Genomic DNA, 22,666 nt, shown 5'->3' with positions numbered 1-22,666 from the left:
TGGTGTTTTTGTACCTGCAGAGCGAGTACTTTCATATGCCTGTCCTGAAGTAGTACAGGAATTATCTTCATTGTGTAGTGGAATCAGACCAATTCCAGTTTACCACTCTTCTGTCCAGCCTTACATTGGTCCCTCAGGCTTCCACGAAAGTCATGGCAGTGGTTATGGCCCATCTTTGCAGGTCGGGGATTCGCCTATTCCTATATCTCAATGACTGATTGTTGAAGGTGGGCTTGCCCCAGCTAGTCTCAGACCACCTCCAGAAATGTTGTTGCTGTCCACCCTAGGTTTTCCATCAATGAGTCCAAGTCTGATCTTCAACATTTGTAGAGAGTGCCCTTTATCACGGCTTTCTTGGATACAGTCACGTTGGCGGACTTTCTGACCTAAGCCGACAACTAAGAGACTAATCACTCCACTAGTTGGCTTTCGTCATTTTTAACATACCCTGGGCCACTACGAATAAAATTCCCACGATCAGGATTCCCAGAGGTATTTTTAACACACACTTCACTTCATCACACCACTGCACCACACCTGCTCCGCTGTAATCAGGCATCTTAGCACAACCAGGCGGCACTCGGCCACCCGGTTGGGACCCCGATGATGAAGCATGACACCAACTAGGTTGGTGTGTGAGGGGTCTTTTAAAAGAATCTAAGGATTCCTTGGCACTGTAAATCAACTACAGTGAGTCCAATCCCTACTCAGGTCTGGGGACGTCCACATTGTTTACTTGAATCTTACAGGGGATAGGGACGGTTCCCCCTCCTTTCCTCGCTCTCTCACTCCATTATTGTTTGACATTGGACTTTCTGCCTCACCAGCGAGTTCGGCTCATTCAAGCTATGAGTTCAGTGTTTGAGACGAGAGCTACTGTTCCACCATTTCTAGTTCTGAGGCTGCTGGGCCTTCTAGCTTCTTGCGTTCTGCTGGTGCTTTCTACTTGCACATTCGGGCCCAGCAATGGCAACTGTATCGGTATTGGGCCCATCAGTGAGAGTGCCTTTCGGAGAGCATCAGTCAGATGAGACAGCTCAGGCCTTTCAGTGATGGATGGTGCACTCCGATCTGATATGTGGCAAACCTTTCTACTAACACCTCCCGGAGGTGGTTGTGTAGGATACTGAGAGGTCACCTGGCTGATGTGAAGCTCAACCATGACGTAATTTTTCTGGAGCTGTGTGCCATTTGGTTGGCTCTCAAATCCTTTCTGTCCTCTGTCATGATTGATACAACAAAACAAACCTGGTAACAATAAGGCACACCTTTAGATCAATTAATTACATAGGATTTCTGGTAGGGTAATGTAACAAGGCTATTACTCCTTTATTAGTAGTTCTTCTCATGAACTATCTTAAAATCCTTAGTGCCATACAACTAAACATTTATTAATTCCCAAACGGTGAAAATATCCAGCCATGTATACAATCACTCAACCAACATCTGTGGTTCAAAATAAACAAAATGTGAGGAAAAAATGAGAAAGTATCTCACGTGCGCAACACCAAGGGAGCTGCTGGCAGGTTCTCACCAGTTTGCTCACAATTTTATCATCATCGATATCATTCTCATAGGAAATAATAATTGTGTCCCATATAGGAAAGTGTGAAAAAGATATAAATTAATAATGTTATGCAAACCCCAAAAGAGCAAAAAAAGACCAGTGGAATCTTAAATAGGGTCTGGCTCACATATACAATTCCAATTTCTTTATTCCATTGTGTGAGTCATCCCAAGTATAAAAACACGGTCATGTCATATAGCCGTATTCAGGACTGGCTAACATGTTTCATTGCCTTATCAAATTTACGTCAAATTCATCAGGGCATGAGAGGTCTGCATTCACTTTCCCTGGACTTTTTTTCTTTTTTCTTTCTTTTTGAAAGAAGAGTGACTAATGAGTGCCACGGGCCCACATACCAGCTCTCAATTAGTTCAGGGGGTTAGCGTTGATTGTGCTTCGTCTCCCTAGTGCAAGCACATCCGTTACTTACACCGTTTCTCGTAGGGTTTAACAGTCCGCTCGGTCACTCGTTCCAGGATTGAGCCAAGTCATGATTGAGCCAAGTGCGGACTGAGAACATGACTGCTGTGTGGTATTGAAACATGCAGCAGGTCACATTTTCTATGGAGGCATTCATGCTCTGGCCTTGGCTGGCATTTCACCAGATCTCCTTGATGGCCAGTCACTTGGCACAATTCTTCAACTTAAGAATAGATTAACTCAGCAGGCATCATTAGTGCTGTCAGTGTCTTCTACTTTAACTTCGTCTTTGGGAGAATCTGCTGTCCCAGCAGCAGGAATGAGTTCTTCATTCGAGCCTCAAAGGTCTACACCTCCATTAGTGGAGATTGAGCAGAACCAGCAGAGAAGTTTCTACCTTCCATCACAATTGATGGATATCATGCAGACTGCCTGTTGACCTTCCAAAAAAATCGTAATATTTCGGCCATTGTGCTAAATTTGTCACCTGGTGTGAGCAGACAGATTGATCCGCTGCAGGTGAAACTGTCTGTTATCTTGTATGTATTGTCTTTGGGCTGGCAAGGCTTTGCTGTAGGCACTGTTAAGTTACCTATCAGCCCTTTCAGTCTGTATTTCTTTACCTCATTGGCCCTCATTATTCAAGTTATCAGTTGTGATGCCTTTCTTAAAAGAACTTTCACATGTTTCCCCTACTCCCTTTATCATGATGCAGTGGGACCTTAACTTAGTTTGAACTTTTCTGTTATGTGCTCCCTTTGAGCCTTCCCACAGAGGCTTTTGATCTTGAAGACTGTTTCTCATTCTCATCAATTCAGTGAGCTGCAGGCTTAATCAGTTCAGCCTCCATGTACAACCTTTTTCCCTAACAAGCTGGAACTTAGGACCCTTGCATCCTTTCTTCTATAAGAGGTGTCAGCTTTCCACCTGGAGTAATATATCACACTCCACCACGTCCCTCTACAGTTGATTTTAGATTTCACAGATTGGACTCCAGATGTGCCCAAAGCTTCTATATTGATAGGACTAAGGTGTACAGTGTTGATGATCAACTATTTGTTTGCTTCTCTGTTGGGCAGTCCAGACATCGACCTTATCACAATGGATTGTCCTTTGGGCCATACTGTATTATGCCTCGGCCAAAAACGTTCCTTCTCAAATCGTAGCGTTCATTCCACAAGGACGTAGGCCGCCAATATTGTCCTAGTTCTAGAGTGTTTTCTGCCTGGTGGCAATGTGACATCTGCCCATAGTTTTAATGAGTATGACGGCATCAATTCTCAGCACCACTGAGGGGGTAAATTTGCTTGCTTAGCTGTGCAGGATGTCCTGGTGTACGTCAACTCATCAGACCCAACCCCTTGTATGGGTCATTGCTTTGGTTATGATTCAGAAGGTCAGGGATCTGCAGGTAGAAATGTAGCCATCAAAAGAATAACGTGTGCACCTTCAGTTGTACTCCTATTTAATTGCAATTTCCTCACCACCTACCCGCCTACTTTCCCGTTCTCTGGAATGGACATTCAGTAATAATAATGTTTCAAGTTAGTTTTTGCACACTGCCAGTACAAACTCAGCCTTATCAGACATGCTTCGCGTCCTTGGGAATAAAAAATGAAAAAATTGGAGACCACTATCGTTAGCCTGCAGAGGTGGTGACTAAGTGCAACTTAATGTCGTCATTCCGAAGGCGGGATGAAGCTGCGATGGTGAGTTTTATTGACACGCAGAAGCTATTACAAGAGCTACTGATTTCAGTCTGACACCTGGGGAAAAGATGAGGAATTTCCAGTTAGAGTATCCACCACTAAGAGTTTTACCAAAGGGAAGTAACTTATGTATCGATCTTGTATGTGCAGTTATCAAAATCCCAGCTAGGATAAAGGGTTGAAGAGGATATATTGTAACACAAATGCTTATTGTAGGGGGAGAAGGTGCTACAAAAGCTCATGGAGCTGTCCTCGCGTGGAGTGAAGTTAAACATCGCTGTGAATGGTACAGCGAATAGCACCGACCTCATCATGCTGACACAGAAAGGTAAGACTTGCTCTGCTCCTAAGTCTGAAGTAAGAGAAAGGAATGTGGGGCTGCAAGACCCTCCTCACTGGAAGTCTATTGTCCTCTAGTTGATCATCATAAAATAGAATCTGAAGCATGAGAAGGGGGAGGATGGGTGTCGCTTGGGAGTAGACTGTAAAGGGTGTGTTGTAGAAAGACTGCAAAATAGAATGATTCGATTATGCTTTGCGATGTGCTCTGTGAACTGTGCGTGGAGTTTTAAATTCAGCTCTGTGTTTCATCAGTAGTCAGTTTAGCAAGCTGTGGGTGAGGCTTAGGTGCGCCTGTGCTCTGTGATTGCTGATGTATGACATATACAGCAGTTTTTGAAGCTGTTGCAATTTCTGCATCAAGAAAGTGGGAGCACGAAGTTAACTGTATTTGTATAGAGCGTTCTAACATCTTCAGGGGAAAGATAGCTGTAGTTGTTTAAAGGAAGTGTAGGGCAGTTCCTTGAAAGTAGTAAGATGCCATATTGAAATAAAGTCTTCTTTTCTGAAGACTCTAAATGGGAGGAGGTTGTGCAGTTTAAAAAGTTAGTGGAGACTCCCATGATTGGGGTCATAGTGGCATCACACTTTTAGCCAATGATAGCTTGACCTGGACTATACATTGCATGGCCCATCATAGGTCCTGGATGAAAAAGGAAAACATTCAAGCTCCTCGAAGGCCAGTAAACAATAGATGCTGGTACTAAAGGGTGGTGGGTTCATTCACATCGAGGGGCCACCATGATAGTCAAAAGAGGTTATCTTAGCCCCTAGAAAATGTATGCTTAGTGCTCCCTAGGTTAAAGCAGAAGGGTCCCTGTCCTTGTAAACACAATTTTCCTGCTCTCTGTAGAGTCTTTTAACAGAGATACAGAGTGTTCCCAAGTCTGGTCCCAGAGGACCAGTACTTCTCCAACTCCAGGTCGCTGATTGGAAGGTAGTTTCCAAACGGAGGTTCTGTTTGTTCCTATCTCAACTTCCCACCCTTCAAGATCATTGGGTACTTTCATTGGCTTTTTCTAGCTGTCCCATTGAGAGGGGCGGAGGGACAGGAAGACATTGAATGTTTGGTATGATGTGTATTGGGCACATGTAGGGTGTTACCTGGAGAAGCCCCAAGAGGTTGTTACTGGTCAAAGGGGAGATTTGGCTAGTAGGGGACACCAGTCCAAACGTAGACACCTGAACAAAAAGGTGAGGTGGTCTACACTCAAAAGTTTAGACCACCTGGCAAGCTACATAACGCGGACAGTGGGAAACCATTTTCTTGTGGCATTTCCATTGTGTTCTTTGAAGATAGCAATTCCTATAGCAGTTGCGAGCCACCCATTTAAAGTGTTTCTCACAGCATACAATCGTTTAATCAGGGGAAGAGGTAGAAGCCTTGTAGTGGTAAGAGTACATCATTGGATAGAGAGCTCAACACTTTTATTTTCCTACCACCCCTCCCCACCCCACCCCACCCCGCTTTGATGCGACCTACCCTGTTATTTTTCCCTCCCTGAGTTTAATAAGCAGCCCTTTCCCGGAGAGTACTCCATATTTGTTTTTACATTCCAGCTGCAGAACACATGGCCCTACTAGGCAGGGAGCGCTACAAGAGTACCCTGGACCTCCCCCAGCCTTAGGACAGGGTGACTGCTACTGCCCCATCTCCCCATCCCTTGGTGGGCTGTCACAGAACTGACTGATGCGAGTCACAAGCCTTGTTACCTGGACCCTTTCGAAAGGAGTCCCCCACCTCTTTATGCAAAATCAGTTCAGTCCTCTCTACCTGGGGTGCTCTAATTCCCCCTCTGTGTGTGGTATTGTGTGGTGCTTGTGGGCTCTTGTAATATGATAGAGCATGCATGTGCTTTGCAGATGATGTTCTCCAGCAAGACACAGTGACAGCAATGCAAGAAGGAGGTTTCCCACCATATATCGTCTTTTGGACATGACATTCCTCATGTACCTCTCCCTTGTAGAACCTTGTTACCTGTCTGGGAGGGTTTAGGCAATCCTCCCACACTCTCAGCCAAACCTAGAGTAAAATCGACTGCCTGAAACTTGTTTACCTGCATTGACAACTCTACTGCAAATCACCCAGAGGACCGTATACAGCTGTTTATAATGTCTAGCTCATCACTCCTCTAATACACTACATGTTTGGAATCTATGGCCTCCCTGTTCTCCTTTACTGGAAGCGGTCTTAAAATCACACAGATCCCAGTTGGGACATCTAAACTGTTTTATTGGAGTACACATCCCTATGACCAGCCTGCGCCTGCCTTCACTTCATCTTTGTGGAGATACCCTGAGTTACACATTTTAAACCTGGAGCACCTCTCAATTGATGCCACCCTGCGTCTGCCCATCTTAACCGACTAAAAATTCCCCCTCCGCACAAGTTCCATCTATTTGTCTGGGCTTTTTGAGAATCTCTTCAGCATAGGATGAGATGTTTGACCTTAAAAAAAGACTTTGACATTTGTTGCTAGAACCTAACCCTGGGAGGATGCCTAGTACTTTAGAAGAAGCCCTGCTCCTATAACCGTTTATGAAGAAGACAAATCTGTAGTCCTAGATGTATGGCCAGAAGCTGACTACTGACCATGAGGTCACGACAAAGGCACAGAGAACCCTCCATGCAGGTCTTCTTGAGGAAGTGAACTGACCAATAATTATGAGGACCTTGCTGCCAAGATGGCTAGGACCGACTCAATGATATCAAAGGTCCTCACAGGATTAGAGGAGACCTGCTTGCTGGAGGCATACCTGAATTGTGACTCTGGTCAACCTGCATCCACTGAACTGTACCATACTGCCACTTGCTTTGTGGGGTTCACACATTTTCTCCAGCCAGACAAGTACACTAGTAGTTCTTCTTCCCTCTCTGTGCCCATCTGTTCCAGCATGGTCATCCTCTACCCGGAACCATTTGTCTGCACAAAATGAGCTGAACATGTAGTGCTTTAAAAGTATATGTAGAGACAGACCAAAAATGTATTCACTAATGTGAGCTCTTGCCACCACTTGGAAACTTCAACCACCACCAGCCATTCAGGACATTCTGACCCGATTTTTGCTTCTTGCACAGACATTCCTAAGGTGCTCCACCCAGTGTCCCCAATAACACTTTCTGTGTTTGAACATTGAAATCGTAGTACTCCTCTTGAACAATTTTGAGTAACTGGATTCCCGTGGCTGTGTTAAATACACACTAGAACTTTGAGACTCCGACCACTCATTTTGTAACAGTTATGTGCCTTTTCCATCGAGGTAGGGATCTAAGTTCACTTTTGGTGGTTGAGTTTTCATTGTTTCAAACATTCTTGGGTTGTCATCTATGTGAAATCGAACCCAGAGGGTTGTTTCTCCTTTCACATATGGTCACTGAGAAATCAGTACAAAGAGCAGACCGATAATGTCAAATGTAATAAATGGATAGCATTCTGCCTGGCGCCTTTTCCCATTGAAAAACTGCACTAGTGAAAGAAATGAAACACCAAAGACTCCAAAGTTTGATGAAGGCTAACAATCTTTATCTCATGGGAAAGTCTTATTCATATTTCATAAACCACACATAAGCATGATAAAACTGCTTGAGGTCGTATCTCACCCCCAGAAGGTTGTATAGCATTCTGGTTTGTTTCCTTTTCATTCTTTCACCTGATAATAGGGCCACAAATAAACATAGCAGTCTCACCCTGCTTATAGCAAAAGAGCTGCTGAGAAAGGTACTTCACTTCTAAGCCTATCAGCTTTGGGCCCCAGTGGTGGCTGGTGGCGTCTGTATATGTGCGATACTGGGGTGATAAACGCAACTATTTAGAATGATTAGAAATTGTGCGGAAAGGAAGAGCTGATTGCACAGCATCCCAACCCTGGTGGAAGTGAAGGTTAACCTGGCGAAAGTGCCCAAAAGCCATCTCGGGTGGAGACTGGTGAAAGACAACAGGGGCACCATTGATGGAATACACCGAAAGGTGCTGGTGAGCAACTTTGGTAAAGCCCAGTGTAAGGAAAGTGACCTAGTGTAAAGGTTAGAAGGGCACCCTGGACTGGAACCCTGGTATAAAAGGACTGTAGGCACTCAGGGGTACACTACTGGGGCCCTTACCCAGAAAAGTCAATAGTCCTGAAAGCAGCTGCATGAAGCAAAAGTTGAACAGAGGGTTGCGGGAGTAATCAGAACTTGTAACAGAGAGGGGGGAGTATGTGAGAGCTTGCAGTGGAGGATTAGAAATCTGGAAGCCTCCAGGTACAGATGAGCGGCAGGACCTGCATGGTCATGCATGCACTCAGGACTAATGTTCTATTTGGTACTGAGTAAAATCCTGTTGTCTTGTGGATCAACCGTCTAAATATGCCGCAAGTCTGAAAGAAGAGGCTCAAATCACACCTGTACTGTGTTTTTTAGTGTTGCTGTCACCTGTGGAAACAGAGCTTGCTAAGTTTCATTAATGACTCCTACGATTTTAATTATGAGATTGAGTGTCACATATGCATATTTGTCAGAGGAATACTAAGAAAGGGCCTCTGACTATTACAATTTGTCTTACTAGGGTCTACATTTAAACTGCTGTAGCCCATCCGAGACTTAACATATTTAATGTAGTCCCCAACAGTATCAGCACCCTGGTTATTCCAGTGGAACAACTTGGTCATAAGTTAAAAAGTGCTCCCATGTGGCATTTGTGGTACTCCCTGCTAGACTGGTCCTTTGCGATCTTGTATGGTGCCTCCAGCTATATATAGCCCTAACGCACTGACTTGGGATAAATTGGTAGGTTGTCCCAATTCGTGCCTCAGGATATATTTGATTTGCCCTATTATCAGCTTCATTGAGTAAATGCCTTGCCTTGATTGGTATCCAAGAATATATTGTGACAGTTTGCTGGACAAGGTTACATTAAAGATGGTATTGTTAGGTGTTCCAGACGTTGATGAGGTGACTTGTGGCCTCAGTTGGTGCCAGCTCTCATTAGATGTTCCACGTTTTAAGTAGGTAATTACTGATATCCCTTGGTGCTCTAAAATATGTTGTGGTGGCTTATGGCTTCATTAAGTGCTCCATAATATATTCTGTCAGTCTCCATTTGTGTCCAGGAACATATTGAGTTGGTCTCTGGTCTTGTTTTGTTTCTTGAGCTGTTTTGAGCAATTTGGGATCTGAACCTGTATTGTGCTGGATAATGGTCCATTGTGGTACTGTCAGTTGTAATGGGTTGATAATTGGTCCGGTTCAGTGCTCCTGGCAATATTGAGATTGTTTGTAACCTTGAATATTGCCTCAGTATACATCTGCTTGGTCAGTCTATGGTCACAGTCTGTGAACCATTGGATAGTGGATGTATCTGTGCTATTTTAGGCTGTGTGTCTGTGGACTGATTGGAGCTGGTTTGTGGCCATACTTGGTACGTTATTCCAAGACATTTTTGATTTCCATAGTCTTATTTTGTGACCCAGGAGACATTTGCTTGATTATGGTCTTGTTTACTATAGTTTTATGTGTTGCCCCTTATTATATATTCCTGTGGTAGGGTGATGGAAATCAAGGTGCTCATTTAGTTAGATTGTACAAGATTTCTTTTCCTGGGTTTGGTGTGGTGGTTAATAATTTGCATTTGCGACCAAAATATATGGGTTGTTAGTGTGATTGTTTGGTTACCTGTCCTATATTGGATTGATTTGTGATTGTTGGACTTGGCCTTCTCTGTAGGGTCATCCCCAGATGTTTTTGCCTTCACTTCACACTGTTTTTTCTTAATTTGTTTTGTTGGCTTTTAGCACTCTGTGCACTTTACCACTGCTAGCAGAGCTGTAACCTACCATATTAGCACTTCAAAGGCACTGGCCCAGCTCACATACAAAGGACTTCACACTAGCCTATTGTGCCCACCGACAGACTGGTGGAATCGGGGCAGGGAGACGGGAAATGCCAGACACCTCTGTAGGGGAGGGGGGAACTCCAGACGTTTCTCCCACTTCAAAGTGGGCACCAGGTATAACAAGCATTGGTATAGACAAGAGGTCCCACCTATGCACAAGCTATTGGCATTGCCAATATGTTCTAGCCATGATGTTCACCAGCGTGGCTGCTGAGCATGGCTAAAATTGTGTGGAGTGTGGCTGAGTGGAGGGTCATAGAGCGGAGCGGCGTCAAGTGGAGGGCCGTAGAGTGGAGTACATAGGCGTAGAATGTAGTGTCTTAGAGTGACATGTCATAGAGAAGAGTGGAATGGAGTATAGTACAGTGGAGTAGAGTAGAATGAAGTGGAGTTGCGTGGCGTGGAGCAGAGTGTCATAGAGTGGAGGGGTGTGGAGTCGAGTAGAGTGTCATAGAGTGGTGTGCTGTAGAGTGGAGTAAAGTGTCAGTGTAGTGGTGGAGAGTAGAGGGAGTAGGTTGGGAGTGTCGTAGGTTGGGAGTGAAGTTGCTTAGAGTGGAATATGCATGGTCTTGTAGTGCACTGCCATTACAGACAACACATTTTCAATTGAAATCACCATTACATATGCACAGATGTACAGTTTTACTGATAAACATATACAGTGCATAAACAATCATGTGTGGAAATGGCATCAGTGTATTGATTTGTTTTGATTGTGTTACAAATATTTGTTTCCACCACACTACAGAATTACAAAACATTTGCTTCATTTGTGCTCTTCTAATTGTGATATAAGTTAAAATATTTGCAGCAAAATATTTGTTATATACATTTACATTTTGTTGTGTGCTAGGAAAAAAATAGCATCCTACAGTCTCTCTTCTCACTTGGGTACCCAGTAAGATTAACACATAAATCCTCTCACTTTGAAGTCAGAGAAAGAAAGGTAAATACCAAGTTCCCTGGACCCCAGAACCTGACATTTGACATGTGTCTGCAAATGTACAGCAAATTTGACAAGATAAGAACAAGGTTGACAGGCTTGTTGACATAGAGAGCTGTGGAAGAATACAGTAAATAGACAATGCTCCACAGGAGGGATGATCCCAAACTAAACAGCCTAAAACAAATAAAGCCAACAAATAGAAAGCAAACACATGTAAGTTACAAAACACAAAGCCCGTGGTGAGCAGTGGACAGACTACATTCCCGGGGAAGCTTTCAAGATGCTGTTAGCAAACCAGACTTCAACCTAAAAAGGAGACCATTTTACCCACTCTTCAGTACACTCCTGAACCTGTGGATACTACAGAAGAATGGCGGCCTGCTGCTTGAGGCCTGCCCCTGTTTGCTGAGAAGGAAGACCGGACCTGCTTCCTTCATCCCACGCTGAGTGACACCAAGGGACAGCCTACTGACCTCCTGTTCTGAGCTACAGAGACACAACTAGCACCAGACGGCTCCCTGCAACTGGCCAGCTGACCTGCTGCACCGGACCTGCCTGAGCCTTGCTTGCCTCTGCGAGAGTGAGTCCCTGATACACAAGTGGTGCTTCCCCAGATCTTGTTCCCTTGACTTGCATTAAAGAGAGCTCTTCCTGGCCTAACTGAAGGTTCCACCAAATCTGCTGGGAAGGGACACAAAGCCCCACAAAGTCTTGCTGCACAGCTGCAAGCTTTACCTGAACCAATGTAGAGCGATGCAAAGCGTTGCCGCACAGCTGCAAGCTTCATTAGAACCGACACCTAGTGACACAAAGCCTCTTCGTACAGCTCTTCGGGAGAGATGCAAAGCCTCATCCCACAGCTTCTTCGGAACCAGACAGAGTAGAGCCTTGCAAAGCAACGCAAGCCAGACTGCGTACAAAAGACATAAGGGTACTATCCTCAGCGGGCCAAACTTGCGCTCCATCATGGCCAGCCTGAACTTGTGAGTTTGTCCTGGTCCATTGTGACCAGATACACTCAGCTGGAGCTCCATTTTTAAAATTGCATATCTCCAGATTTACTCATTATATTTGTATCGTTTTGCTGTCAAATAATTTTACATTTTGCTCTCTAAATTGGTGTGGAATTTCTCTAGTGGTGTCACTTTATTGCTGTGTAAGTGCTGCATAGATACTTTACACATTGGCTCTAAGTTAAGCCTGACTGCTTTGTGTCAAGCTACCAGAGGGTTGTTAAGCACAGGTTAGTTTAGAGATTTTGTGTTTCACGCTGAAAGAGATTGTAGTTGTTGCTACAATTTCTCACATTGATATTGTTTGATACTGAGCTTTTCTGGTTCCCCGTTCTGTTTTGAGGTTGCTTGTGATCTTGTTTGATCCCTGTATGCTTGAATTATGCTACATCGTAATCTCTTCTTGTTCTGGGTGGTTTGGAATGCTCAGAATGGTGGGGTGTAATAGTGGTTCCTATACAGGGTAGGTTTTATGGGGTATATTGTAGATTGGGCACTAGAGGTGGGTTCGGTGTGGTGAAAGCAGATCTTCAGAGTGAGGATTTCTAGTTTGTGGTATCAGGATGTTTGATTAGGTGATTATAATGTACATTGTCCCCTTCAATATCTCCTGCAGGTGCAGAGATAAAGTTAGTGGACTTCAAAGGCCTTTTAGGAGGAGTATTGCATACGAAGCTATGGGTGGTGGACAAGAAGCACATCTACATTGGCAGTGCCAACATGGACTGGCGCTCTCTCACTCAGGTAACCACCTGGGCTCTCTTAGTCATGTGACCAGGATTGAGCAGCAACATGGAATTCAGCTCCATCCCTTAGGCACGGGGCGTGCCACAAGAGTTTGGGGCCTGATAATCGGTTACTGAGGTAGCGCCAATGCTCCATAGTACAGTCCCTTATGTGGCACTTGCATGGCTTGCAACAAACTTTGATTGATAACGGTTTGGCTAGGGTTAACCACAGTGCTGATCACTATGATCCATACCTCGCCCCTCTAGGAGGGCTACAAACCATATCCCTCACTGCACGATCTCGCCCATTGCAGGTTAAGGAGCTGGGGGCTGTACTCTACAACTGCAGCTGCTTGGCGCACGATCTACGCAAAATCTTCCAGATGTACAGCTACCTGGGCGAGGAAGGAGTAGCCGTTCCCTCAAGCTGGCCCAATGATTTCTCTGCTGATTCCAGCCTTTCCCACCCGCAGCATGTGCTCCTAAATGGCAGCAACGCCCAGGTCTTCATTTCGGTAGGTGTTACTGAATCTTCATTCTATTTGACCTAGTTTGTGCTACAGCCAAGTATCCCTCTACATCAGGGGACCTTGATGCAGCCAAGAAGTGGTACAGCATGCGAATCATCAAATGTTGTTAAGTGATCATCACCAATTACACGTAAGTGTCTGTATCCAGTACCCCAGCTGAGCATCTTGTTTGCCTGGGATTGCACTTGTTTGCTTTAGTAACCATTTAAGGTGTGTTACCGGATGTCTAGGGTCATGGAGGCCGGGTGAGCGCTTCCCACCTTCACGAAGGGTAGCAGGAGGTTGAAGGATACCTTCAGTTCCCTATGGACCTTGGTTGGTGGATCATGTATCTGACAGTTTCAAAGGAGGGTTCTGCAAGGTTCTGATTATGCAAAGTGGGTGGCTGTCTTTCTTTAGAGGGGAGTGTAGTCTGACTGAGAAATGAAAGCTTCTGGTAGAGCTTTTCTCTGATGAATCATTGATTCAGGTACTGTTGCACTCCCTTTTTACACTTGATAGGTGAAGGGTAGTGAATTTGAGCTGCCGCGGCTTCATCGAGGTGGCGGCAGTAGGTGTGAAAATCTGATGCATTATGACATACTATTAACTGACAGGAAACTCCATGTTCTGCCAGAGCTAATATATATTTTAAATGTATATACATTTGCTTAAACATAGGAAAGGAAATCAGAAGGTTGTACTATCGTCAGATTGTGAAATATACCAAGTGGTTTTACAGTTCATAACTTCTCTTTGAGACCTCTTAACTGTGATGAGGTTCAGGGAACTAGACCGAAGACAGGACTTAGTAAAAATCTGCAATATTCAGACTCCGTAACTCTGGCTACCCAGGTCCCAGCATAGCTACTCAGATTTTCTGTACAAAGTAGCGATGTAGGTTCCAAGTTTTCAAAGGGCAATCCCAACATATTATCCCTATCTCTTCATGTCACCACTGACGCTTTGTCACATCTTTCCCTTATATTTATCCTCCCCTCGTGCTTTTCTGCCCATTCTTCCTTTGTTTTTCCTTCACCTCAACGATTGGGAAATGTAGGACGTAACTGCTAGCGTCCATTCCTCCTCCCAGCCACATCAGTCCACTAACTCAGACACGCTCTGTCTTTCCTCTCTTCCTTCTCTGTCCTCTCTTCCTTTTCTTTCCTCTCTTCCTTCTCTTTCTTCTATTTTTCCTTTCATTCTGAAGGCTTATCACCCTCTTTCCCTCTCCACATTTTTCTTATGCTAAAAACATAACTGCAGGATATAAATTCCACTTCCTCCTTTTTTTTGCACCTTCTTCCACTTCCTCCTTTTTGTTGCACCTTCTTGTTGCCCCCTTGCCTCGCCAAATCCCTTGACATAGTTGGGAGTTGACTACTATTTTCCCTAGCCTGTTCATGAGTCCCTTTTTCTATATACACTCCCTCGCCTTGCAAAAAATATTCAACAACTTGCATTCCCTGTATCTTTATGCTGGTAGTTCCTCTGCTTGTGTCATCTACCCTGCTCAGTCGAATTGCTTGCTGTCCCTTCCCATGCATGCTCTTGTCCACGCTTTAACCTTCCTTTGATCACCCCGCCAATGCTTGTATAAGAATTCACTTAAACGTTTGTCATCCTGTTACTGCCACACAAATGTGTCTCCCTGAAATACCTAATGCCACTGGTCCCACCACAGCTAGGCTTCAGTTGAACCAATTAGATTGATGGCACCTAACAATGATTTGTATCAGAAAAGCACAGGGCTGGAGCCATGGTGCTTGCTAGCATGGAGCGAAGCGGTGCCCATAAGCTTGGGAAAGGCAGTGGGCAGCCATGCCTGGGCTCTAAAGCGCACTGGCCTCTTACCTTTCAGAGTTCCCCCAGTGCCCTCTGTGCAAGCGGCCGGACCTCCGACCTCGACAGCATCCTCGCCGCCATCGATGATGCCAAGGAGTTCATCTACATTGCAGTGATGGACTACGTGCCACGTTTGGAGTACAGCGACCCCAAGAGGTAGGATACAGACCCACCAGGATTGTTGTATGTGTTGAATGGTGTGAGGTAAGATGGCAGTGACCAGAAAAGAGTGCAAATATTTGGCCGTAGTCACGAGATGTGATTTAGGGCTATGCAGGATGGTATTCAAGATCTAACCCAGCATTTAGATGTTCGGACTGGACACTGACCTTTCAAACAGCTGAATAAAGCTTGTATCCACCTTTGGCTCTAAAGATAGGTAATGGGCAAGCTTTACACCCTGGGTGCAACACTAAAGATGCTCCTTTCTACAGGAAACTTGGGATTTTGCTCCTGTTCAACAGATAGGCTGACTGTGCTCTGATGTCATTCAGTTTAGAGTTAGCGCAGCTTCAGTGCTCTGTGGCTCTACCAATAGGTTGCAAATACAGTGTTTTTTCTACAGAAAGGTAGCAAGTGCCCTCTGGTTCCTCAGACTATTTGCGAACATGCTGTTTAACAGCAGACAGCTTGTAAGTGATCTCGCTTTCTTTTGGATGGTTGTGAGTCTGCTCTGATCTGCAAATAAGTTGATAGTGCAATCTGGCAATAGAGGCAGGTTGTGAACAAGCTCTTCCCTTTGTGCAGAGCTCACTCTGGGAGCTGGCTCTACACAACTTTTCTCGCTGTCTTCCACTTAGTTACCCCATTGGACTTTGAGCTCTGTTTAAAAACATGCACATGGTACTCACCACAAGCTCTGCATTTATGCCAGAACACATTGTATTTAATATGCTTTGAAGTACAGCTTAAGAAAATAGCATAACATTTGGAGTATACAAGCTGCAAATCCAAACTTTAAAATCATTCACTAAAATAAACCAAACTCAAAAAGTAAAAGTGAAAATGTAAAACAAGTGTTATCCATCGCCATTCACTACTTATTTAATTGTAGCATTACCCTGTAAATTAAACGTATCCTTAGGTTTGTAGTTCTTTGCTTTATTTTTGTGTGTTTGTCTGACTCTTCTTTTCTCTCTGTCTTACAGATTCTGGCCAGTGATTGATGATAGACTACGCTCAGCGGCCTGTGATCGTAGGGTAACAGTGCAGCTCCTGATCAGCTGCTGGCCGCACTCGCAAAGAGCCATGTTCATTTTCCTGGACTCTCTTGAGGTGCTTAGCCGCAGGCCCTTGGAGTGCCCCATCGAAGTGGTGAGTTTTATGACCTCGGAATTGGAAAATGCATACTGAAGGCGTCTGAACATCACATGTTATCCCACTGTGGATCATTTATAGATTCACACGGTTCCAGGTAATCTTTGCTCTCAGACTGGTAAGCCTCTGTTCATTCATGCCTTAGTAGCAAAGCAGCTGTTCACTTTATTGGTCCAGGAACCCTGTTTAGGATTTCATAATGCTTTGTTTATTGAGGTGGTGGAGACGAAATGGGTCCTAATCTGCCCAGGAAGGACTTGTCAGATTGTTTCCCTGCATTTAAAGTATGCTAGTCCTCAGTAGCATACTTTTTCAGTTCTAAGTGCTGTCAGGATTTAACCTGGCGGGAGGGGGTTGGATGGGTGGGGTTTAAATAATGATGGGCTGGGCCAGACCACAATATCTCAAGATCCCTGCCAGGTGTGCAGGTTTTATAACCCAAAAGCAGCTAATGCCTCCAGTGTGGCAGATACTGCAAAGGCAACAGGAGCAGAAGAAACCATTGACTATAGAGATACCAAAGACCTACCACATGTTGGTGGCAGGTGAGCCAGCATCTGCAATGTACCAATAGAAGCAGACCTGCAGTTGCAAAGCCCCACAGAGCGAACAATGATCAAGTCGATCAGTTCCCACCGAGCTGCAAGAAGCCCATCCGGATACTCCAGCAGAATGTTTAGAACAATTCTGCGAAAGCAAATGCTACATTTAAAGAGTTGTTGCTGCTGGTGGCGAAAGCTTATGAAAACCCGGAAACCAAGAGACCGTTCGACTCCCAAGTAGAAAGTGATTACATGAAGACTGTGCGGCTAAGACAAATACTGCATATTCATCGTCTTGGGTCAAAAATCTATGCTGCAGATGATAACAAAACTTTTTTGTGTTGCTACTCATAAAAGATTATCCATGTTATCAAGGCTTGTAGGGAGCAAATTAACGGCGTACCAGACCGGACATCTGAAGCTCTTATTGCAGGACGATAGAATGTCACCCCTCAACATTTGCAGTCTTTTGCATAGTAAGTAGATAAGGATAACCTTAAAAAGGTGCAGATTGCAGGTAGGTATCCACAGTTTCTGGGCACAGGCGCGGGGGTTAAGGCAGGCACAGGGCGGGCCACTAGGCAGCACCAACACTACACCATCAGAGGCACAGGGGTGGCCAGGTGCAGGGTACAAATCCGCATTGGGAGCTCAAGGCCAATGAATGGAGAATCTTGGTCGCACAAATCGGCTGCCGGCTTAGACCAGGAGGCTGGATGAAGGTGACCACTGGCTGGACAGGTCAGTTGGGATGTCCCGTGAGGTCTGGGCACAGTTTGTTGAGCTTTACGAGGTAGGGGAGGATGCAGTGGTACCTTTTGGTGTTGGATTTTCTTTGTCGGAGCTGGCCGCGGTCAGGGGAAATATAAACTCCTTCTCAGGGGTCTCACTGATACTTAGTCCATTCAAACCAATAATAAAGAATTTGGCACAGAAGCTGAAATATAAAAGAACATTTTTATTAAACTCAAATGAGTGTGACTACGTCACACAGAAGCCGTAGCAACTAAATGAGGTAGTCCATAGAATGATCTTACTTCACGTCTTATATACTCTTTATCCTGCCCCAGGCATGTAAGGGAGTTGTGCCAATTACATTCCTAAACAAATGGAAAATCTGGAGGGTCAGTAGGTGAGTAGCCTTTGGGGTTTTAACAGGATATGGGCAAAACATTATAATTACATAGTTCATAAAGGTTAATCTGATTTAGATGGCACTGCAGGGCATGGCATGATTACATGTACAGTATCCCAACCCAAAAGTTAATCATTAGGAATGTCCCAAATTCAATCTCCAAATGCCGGACAAACCTATAGTTGAAAGCATAACCCATGTAATGAAGAAACATAAAAAAGAAACAGTAACAGATGACGAACAAGATAAGGCATGTGCAAGGAAACTAAAAGTTAACGATGTCCTGAACATTGATTGGCAATCTCAGACAAAGATCGATCAGGGAAATTGGCTTTGCAAGGTCAGTTTCAGGTGAAGAGGTCAGTTTCTTACAGTTCATTCCAGAGTCAGAAAGAAACCTAGTTAATGTATACATAGACTAAGAAGGCCAGGCCACTTTGTTCACCAGGCTACCTTCACAGGCCTACGTGAGGGCAACACAAAATGGTGGAACAATATAAAATGAAGTCAGTCTCGAGAATTACAGAACCTCAGACCCTCCTTTTGCCATTACGTAGGCAATAACCTAAGACTCGTGTTATTCTGAATCTAGGTCTATATCGATATTCATTAGGTCGTCAAGGTGTTGCTGTAACATCATCTTATTCTCTACTTCTCTCTGGACAGGTCTCCGAACACACATAGTAGCACAAAGACTCACTTCTGGTGGACCATTTTTGGATGCTAGAGGCGGAGCCACTTCCTCTTCCATGGCAATTCAGTCAAATGAGAACTTAATTAACATTTACTTTATACAATTGCACTGGAATTGCTTGTGCAACTGTGCCCAAAGTCCGTTCCAAGCGTCTCTGGCAGGCTTCTATCGTCCATCAAATCTGCTTCCATTGTCTTCTTCCGCATTGGGCCTCTCGATTCAGGCCTCTTCATGAAAATAGTACTGCTTAGTTGGAGTGCCCTCCTGGCAAACACTCACAGCTCACTCGAAAGTCTCAATGTCTCAAGGCAGTGCAACAGTATCTCTCCTCTGCGGCAGACACTACAAATAATGTGCTCTTCATTGGTCATGGGCACAGATCATCTTGTGCAGACCCGGGTCTACATTCTCAGGCTCCAACACTCATTATTCAGTGTCAAAGGACGCTCAGGCTGCTCTTTCATGGGCACCATAATGTAGTGCCTTTTGTCAATCTTAGATCCTCCGGTGCACTGCCCTTCCATTGGAGCAAAGAAAAAGGGGGGGAGTGTGGCCAAAACTCAGGCCAAGGGGTTCAAGGGACTGCACACTGTCAGAGGTTACCAGCACATGACAGGTAGAAAACTCAAGGCTCAAATCAACCCTGCCATCAACAGCTCCTCCTTCTTTTCTGATGTTCAACGCCTTCTGATGAAGCAAGCACGATGCTTTGGAGATACCATTGATGGCGCATTGGCGATCACTGTCCAGCCTTGCTACTTTTCTGGGTGCTGGGACTGTAGGGCCAAGACCTCCGGCCCTCATCTTGTAGCTGTCACTGATGGGAATTAGGCTTAAATCAGCGTTCTGCAGGTTATTATGACTTGATACCGCAGAACCTAGTGACTTAGGAAATATGACACAGTTGTTAGTTTCCTTCAAATTCAGTACAAAAACAGTTCATTGTATTTAACAAGGGGACTGCAAGCAGGTGGCCTGCAATCTTCGAAGGAGTGGCTTCAATGAGAGAGCATATCCTCTACCATCTAGGGGTAGATAGTTACATGGGAATTCTATCTGAATGGATGTCCTCACACATAGTGGCATTGTCTAATGGGGTAAACACATATTTTCCTCAATAATTAAGTCTAGGTGTTCCTAAATTCCTTATCTAGAACCCCTCAAAAGAGAAAGCACATGATACAGGTTATCAGGGATATGTAGATACCTCCCTTAAAAACCCATCTGGTCATACGAAAGGGAATTATACATAATATGGGGTTCTCTGGTACATCACTGCAGTCTGGAAGTGTGAACCTGAACAATACACCAACTATAATAAATGGGCTGACTGGTGAAAGGAATACGGAAAAGGGAAATGGGACTAGGACACAACTAAAATCCCCAATAACTAGGCACAATGTGACATCGATCAGGGGAGAAGCGGCAAAAGAAAAATCTATAGGAAGGACAAGAAATTACTTGGGTGATAGTCAGGCATGTGACACAACACCAAGAGTACGGGTGATACACAAAAGGCCAAAGTTACACAAATTTTAACTCTACCGCTGGCCGCTACACCATATACGGTAATCTCGGCTACTGTTCCAGTTCCTTCCCCGGGGAAAATGAAACCTGGTACTTAGGAAGCAGAGCATGATTAACTAATGCAATATAGAAATTAGGTCACCTTGTACAAGAGTCACAGATCTATAATTTCATCCTTAGGTCCAATCAAGGAAACATAAATCTAGGGCTGCCTGTTCCTTGGGGAAAGGGCAGTAACGTGACCTAACTGCAGGTGACACACTTTGATCCTGTATATCTCTTTTATTTTTCTTCAATACTATTATAGCCAAATAGACATGATGCACTGGTGAAGTGTTGTCTTTCTTGTTCACAGTATGAAAGTATCATATCTGTGAAATTTAGTATCAGAGCAAGTTCAACCAATTGTTGCTCAAAGATGTACATCGTCATGACATCCCCTCACAACACAGGAAAACTTGTAATAGTATCAGAAGCAACAACATAAAACAAAAACATACATAAAATAAAAAAAAACACACATGTCAAGCCATCAGATATACGTGCTGTATACCAAGCACAAAAAGCATAGACAAATTACAATAGCACATGTAAATGAGCGGTGACGCACGCACTTCATAGACAAATTACAATAGCACATGTAAATGAGCGGTGACGCACGCACTTCATGCAGCCCAAAACCCAATATTCGGGCCTGCTTAATTTGTCAGGCTTAAAATTAAAAGTACACTTTCTTTTACTTTCCTCACCCTCCTTTTGACAACTGGTCACCAGTTAGTGGTGATCAGCTGTCAAATACAACTTACTGTGTCGCTTCTGACACACAGGACCAGCAGGAACAATTCATAGAAGGACAAAATGCAAAAACGTGAAAAACACACGAACATTTTTTCTTCAAAGGAGTCATACAAAAACTCCTCTTGTTTCAACATACTGCTAACCCCCACCTTACTGACCTCAAGGTCAAAATCTGCCTCTCCTCAGCCCTCTCTCTCTTCACCCTGAAGCTGTCAAAGACAAAACGCCTACCTAACTCTTTCTAACTTGCAATAACCAACCCTATCCAAAACCACATACCATATATAATACTCCCTTTAGGGGCCACAATCCACTCCTATTCCCAGACTCAAAAACATCTACTTCTCAGTAGGTCCAGCTAGAGTCAAAACCTTCAACCCTGATATTAAACTCAAACCTCTGCACCGGGCACGTTGGCTCACTGAGCCATTAAAAGCTACCCCAAATGAGAACAACCTGCAAATTTGTATTATACCTAAATGTATGCATTCACTGAAGCCTAAGGCACTTTAAAAGCTACTCTAAATGAAAAAAATGCTGCCTAAATAGTGCCCTCACCCAATTTCGACTTTGACACCTGGGGCACTTAAAAATAAATATCCTATAATTGTGCTACATATTGATCATCCTCAGAATGTTCTTTACAAATTGCAGAGATTGGACATTAGACATATCTCATGTAAATCCTTAGAAAAATGAGTTTTTTACGCCTGCGCCAAGTGAAATTCCATATGCAAATGTTCTCATTTCTGCGGTTCAACACAACTTAAATTAAATTTTAATGCTAGGAGCAAACACTCAGGACACACAATACAGCGCGCTTTAGTCATTTATTTCATAAATAGCGGCATCGCTATTTACTTACAGAGACATTTAAACACACATTTAACCCACAGATCAATACTCAAGACAGAAACAAAGGACAGCCCACAGACTGTACTTAGACCAAACCATTTGTAAATACTAGTTGTAAGTCATATTTACAAGAAGCGCTTCTCAATGGTGTTCCAAAAGACTGAAAAAACAGCCCCACAGACCTTTATTTCCAAGAAGCCAAGATACACTCAATTCACTAGCTTTGGCTGGCAGAACACCAAAAATCTCTCTGCATATCTCCATTCATAAGATTGCGCAGAAAAAGGGATCCTTGTATGTATTATGTTCATATTTTAATTCCCTGGGGATACAGAATCACCAAGGAAGAAATATGTTTTTATACCTAAACCTATTTAGGTATTCCCTCTAGGGGAGCCGGCTAATTTACTTCACATCACACTATGGTACCTCCAAGAAAAAAAAGCAACACATTCTTCAATGTGAGCTTTGAAAACAGGCATGCCAAAAATACTGCAGAATATCCAATATTATAATCAGGTAGTGCTTAAGGTACTCTCCGTACGTTGCACCGTTCAACAAAACCAGATAGAGAAAAATCTCCTCATTACCTGCCTACACAAATTGCAATTCGCATATACAAACCTATACAAATCCAAAGTTGGCAAACACAAATTCCAAAATTCCAAAGCTATAGTGTTACTAAACTACCTTACCAATCCAAGGCATAAACCAACAGTAAGAGCCGCATAACGACTTTTACCAAACAAATGGTTGTCCAAATTCTAACTGCCAAGTTCTAAATGACCTAACGGTCTTTTTAAAAAAAAAAATAACTGCCAAGTTCTAAATGACCTAACGGTCTTTTTT

The 22,666-nt window shown here is 43.9% G+C and overlaps 2 protein-coding genes across 2 annotated transcripts in view; one reads left to right on the top strand and one right to left on the bottom strand.

Annotated features, from left to right (window-relative positions):
- Positions 1-22,666, top strand: part of LOC146798765 (5'-3' exonuclease PLD3-like) — a 105,224-nt gene that overhangs the window by 36,332 nt on the left and 46,226 nt on the right. Inside the window, exons 8-12 of the mRNA XM_085626053.1 lie at positions 3,913-4,024; positions 12,484-12,611; positions 12,910-13,110; positions 14,966-15,105; positions 16,098-16,263. Of these exons, the coding sequence (XP_085482179.1) occupies positions 3,913-4,024; positions 12,484-12,611; positions 12,910-13,110; positions 14,966-15,105; positions 16,098-16,263 (747 nt within the window). The remainder of the gene's footprint in view (positions 1-3,912; positions 4,025-12,483; positions 12,612-12,909; positions 13,111-14,965; positions 15,106-16,097; positions 16,264-22,666) is intronic.
- Positions 19,002-22,666, bottom strand: part of LOC146798764 (uncharacterized) — a 144,636-nt gene continuing 140,971 nt past the window's right edge. The window contains exon 3 of the mRNA XM_085626056.1: positions 19,002-19,522. Coding sequence (XP_085482182.1) covers positions 19,133-19,441 — 309 coding nt within the window. The 5' untranslated portion in view covers positions 19,442-19,522 and the 3' untranslated portion in view covers positions 19,002-19,132. The remainder of the gene's footprint in view (positions 19,523-22,666) is intronic.

This window comes from Triturus cristatus, chromosome 9, assembly GCF_964204655.1.
Source record: "Triturus cristatus chromosome 9, aTriCri1.1, whole genome shotgun sequence".
Taxonomy (NCBI): domain Eukaryota; kingdom Metazoa; phylum Chordata; class Amphibia; order Caudata; family Salamandridae; genus Triturus; species Triturus cristatus.
This window is presented reverse-complemented; position numbering and strand designations above follow the sequence as displayed.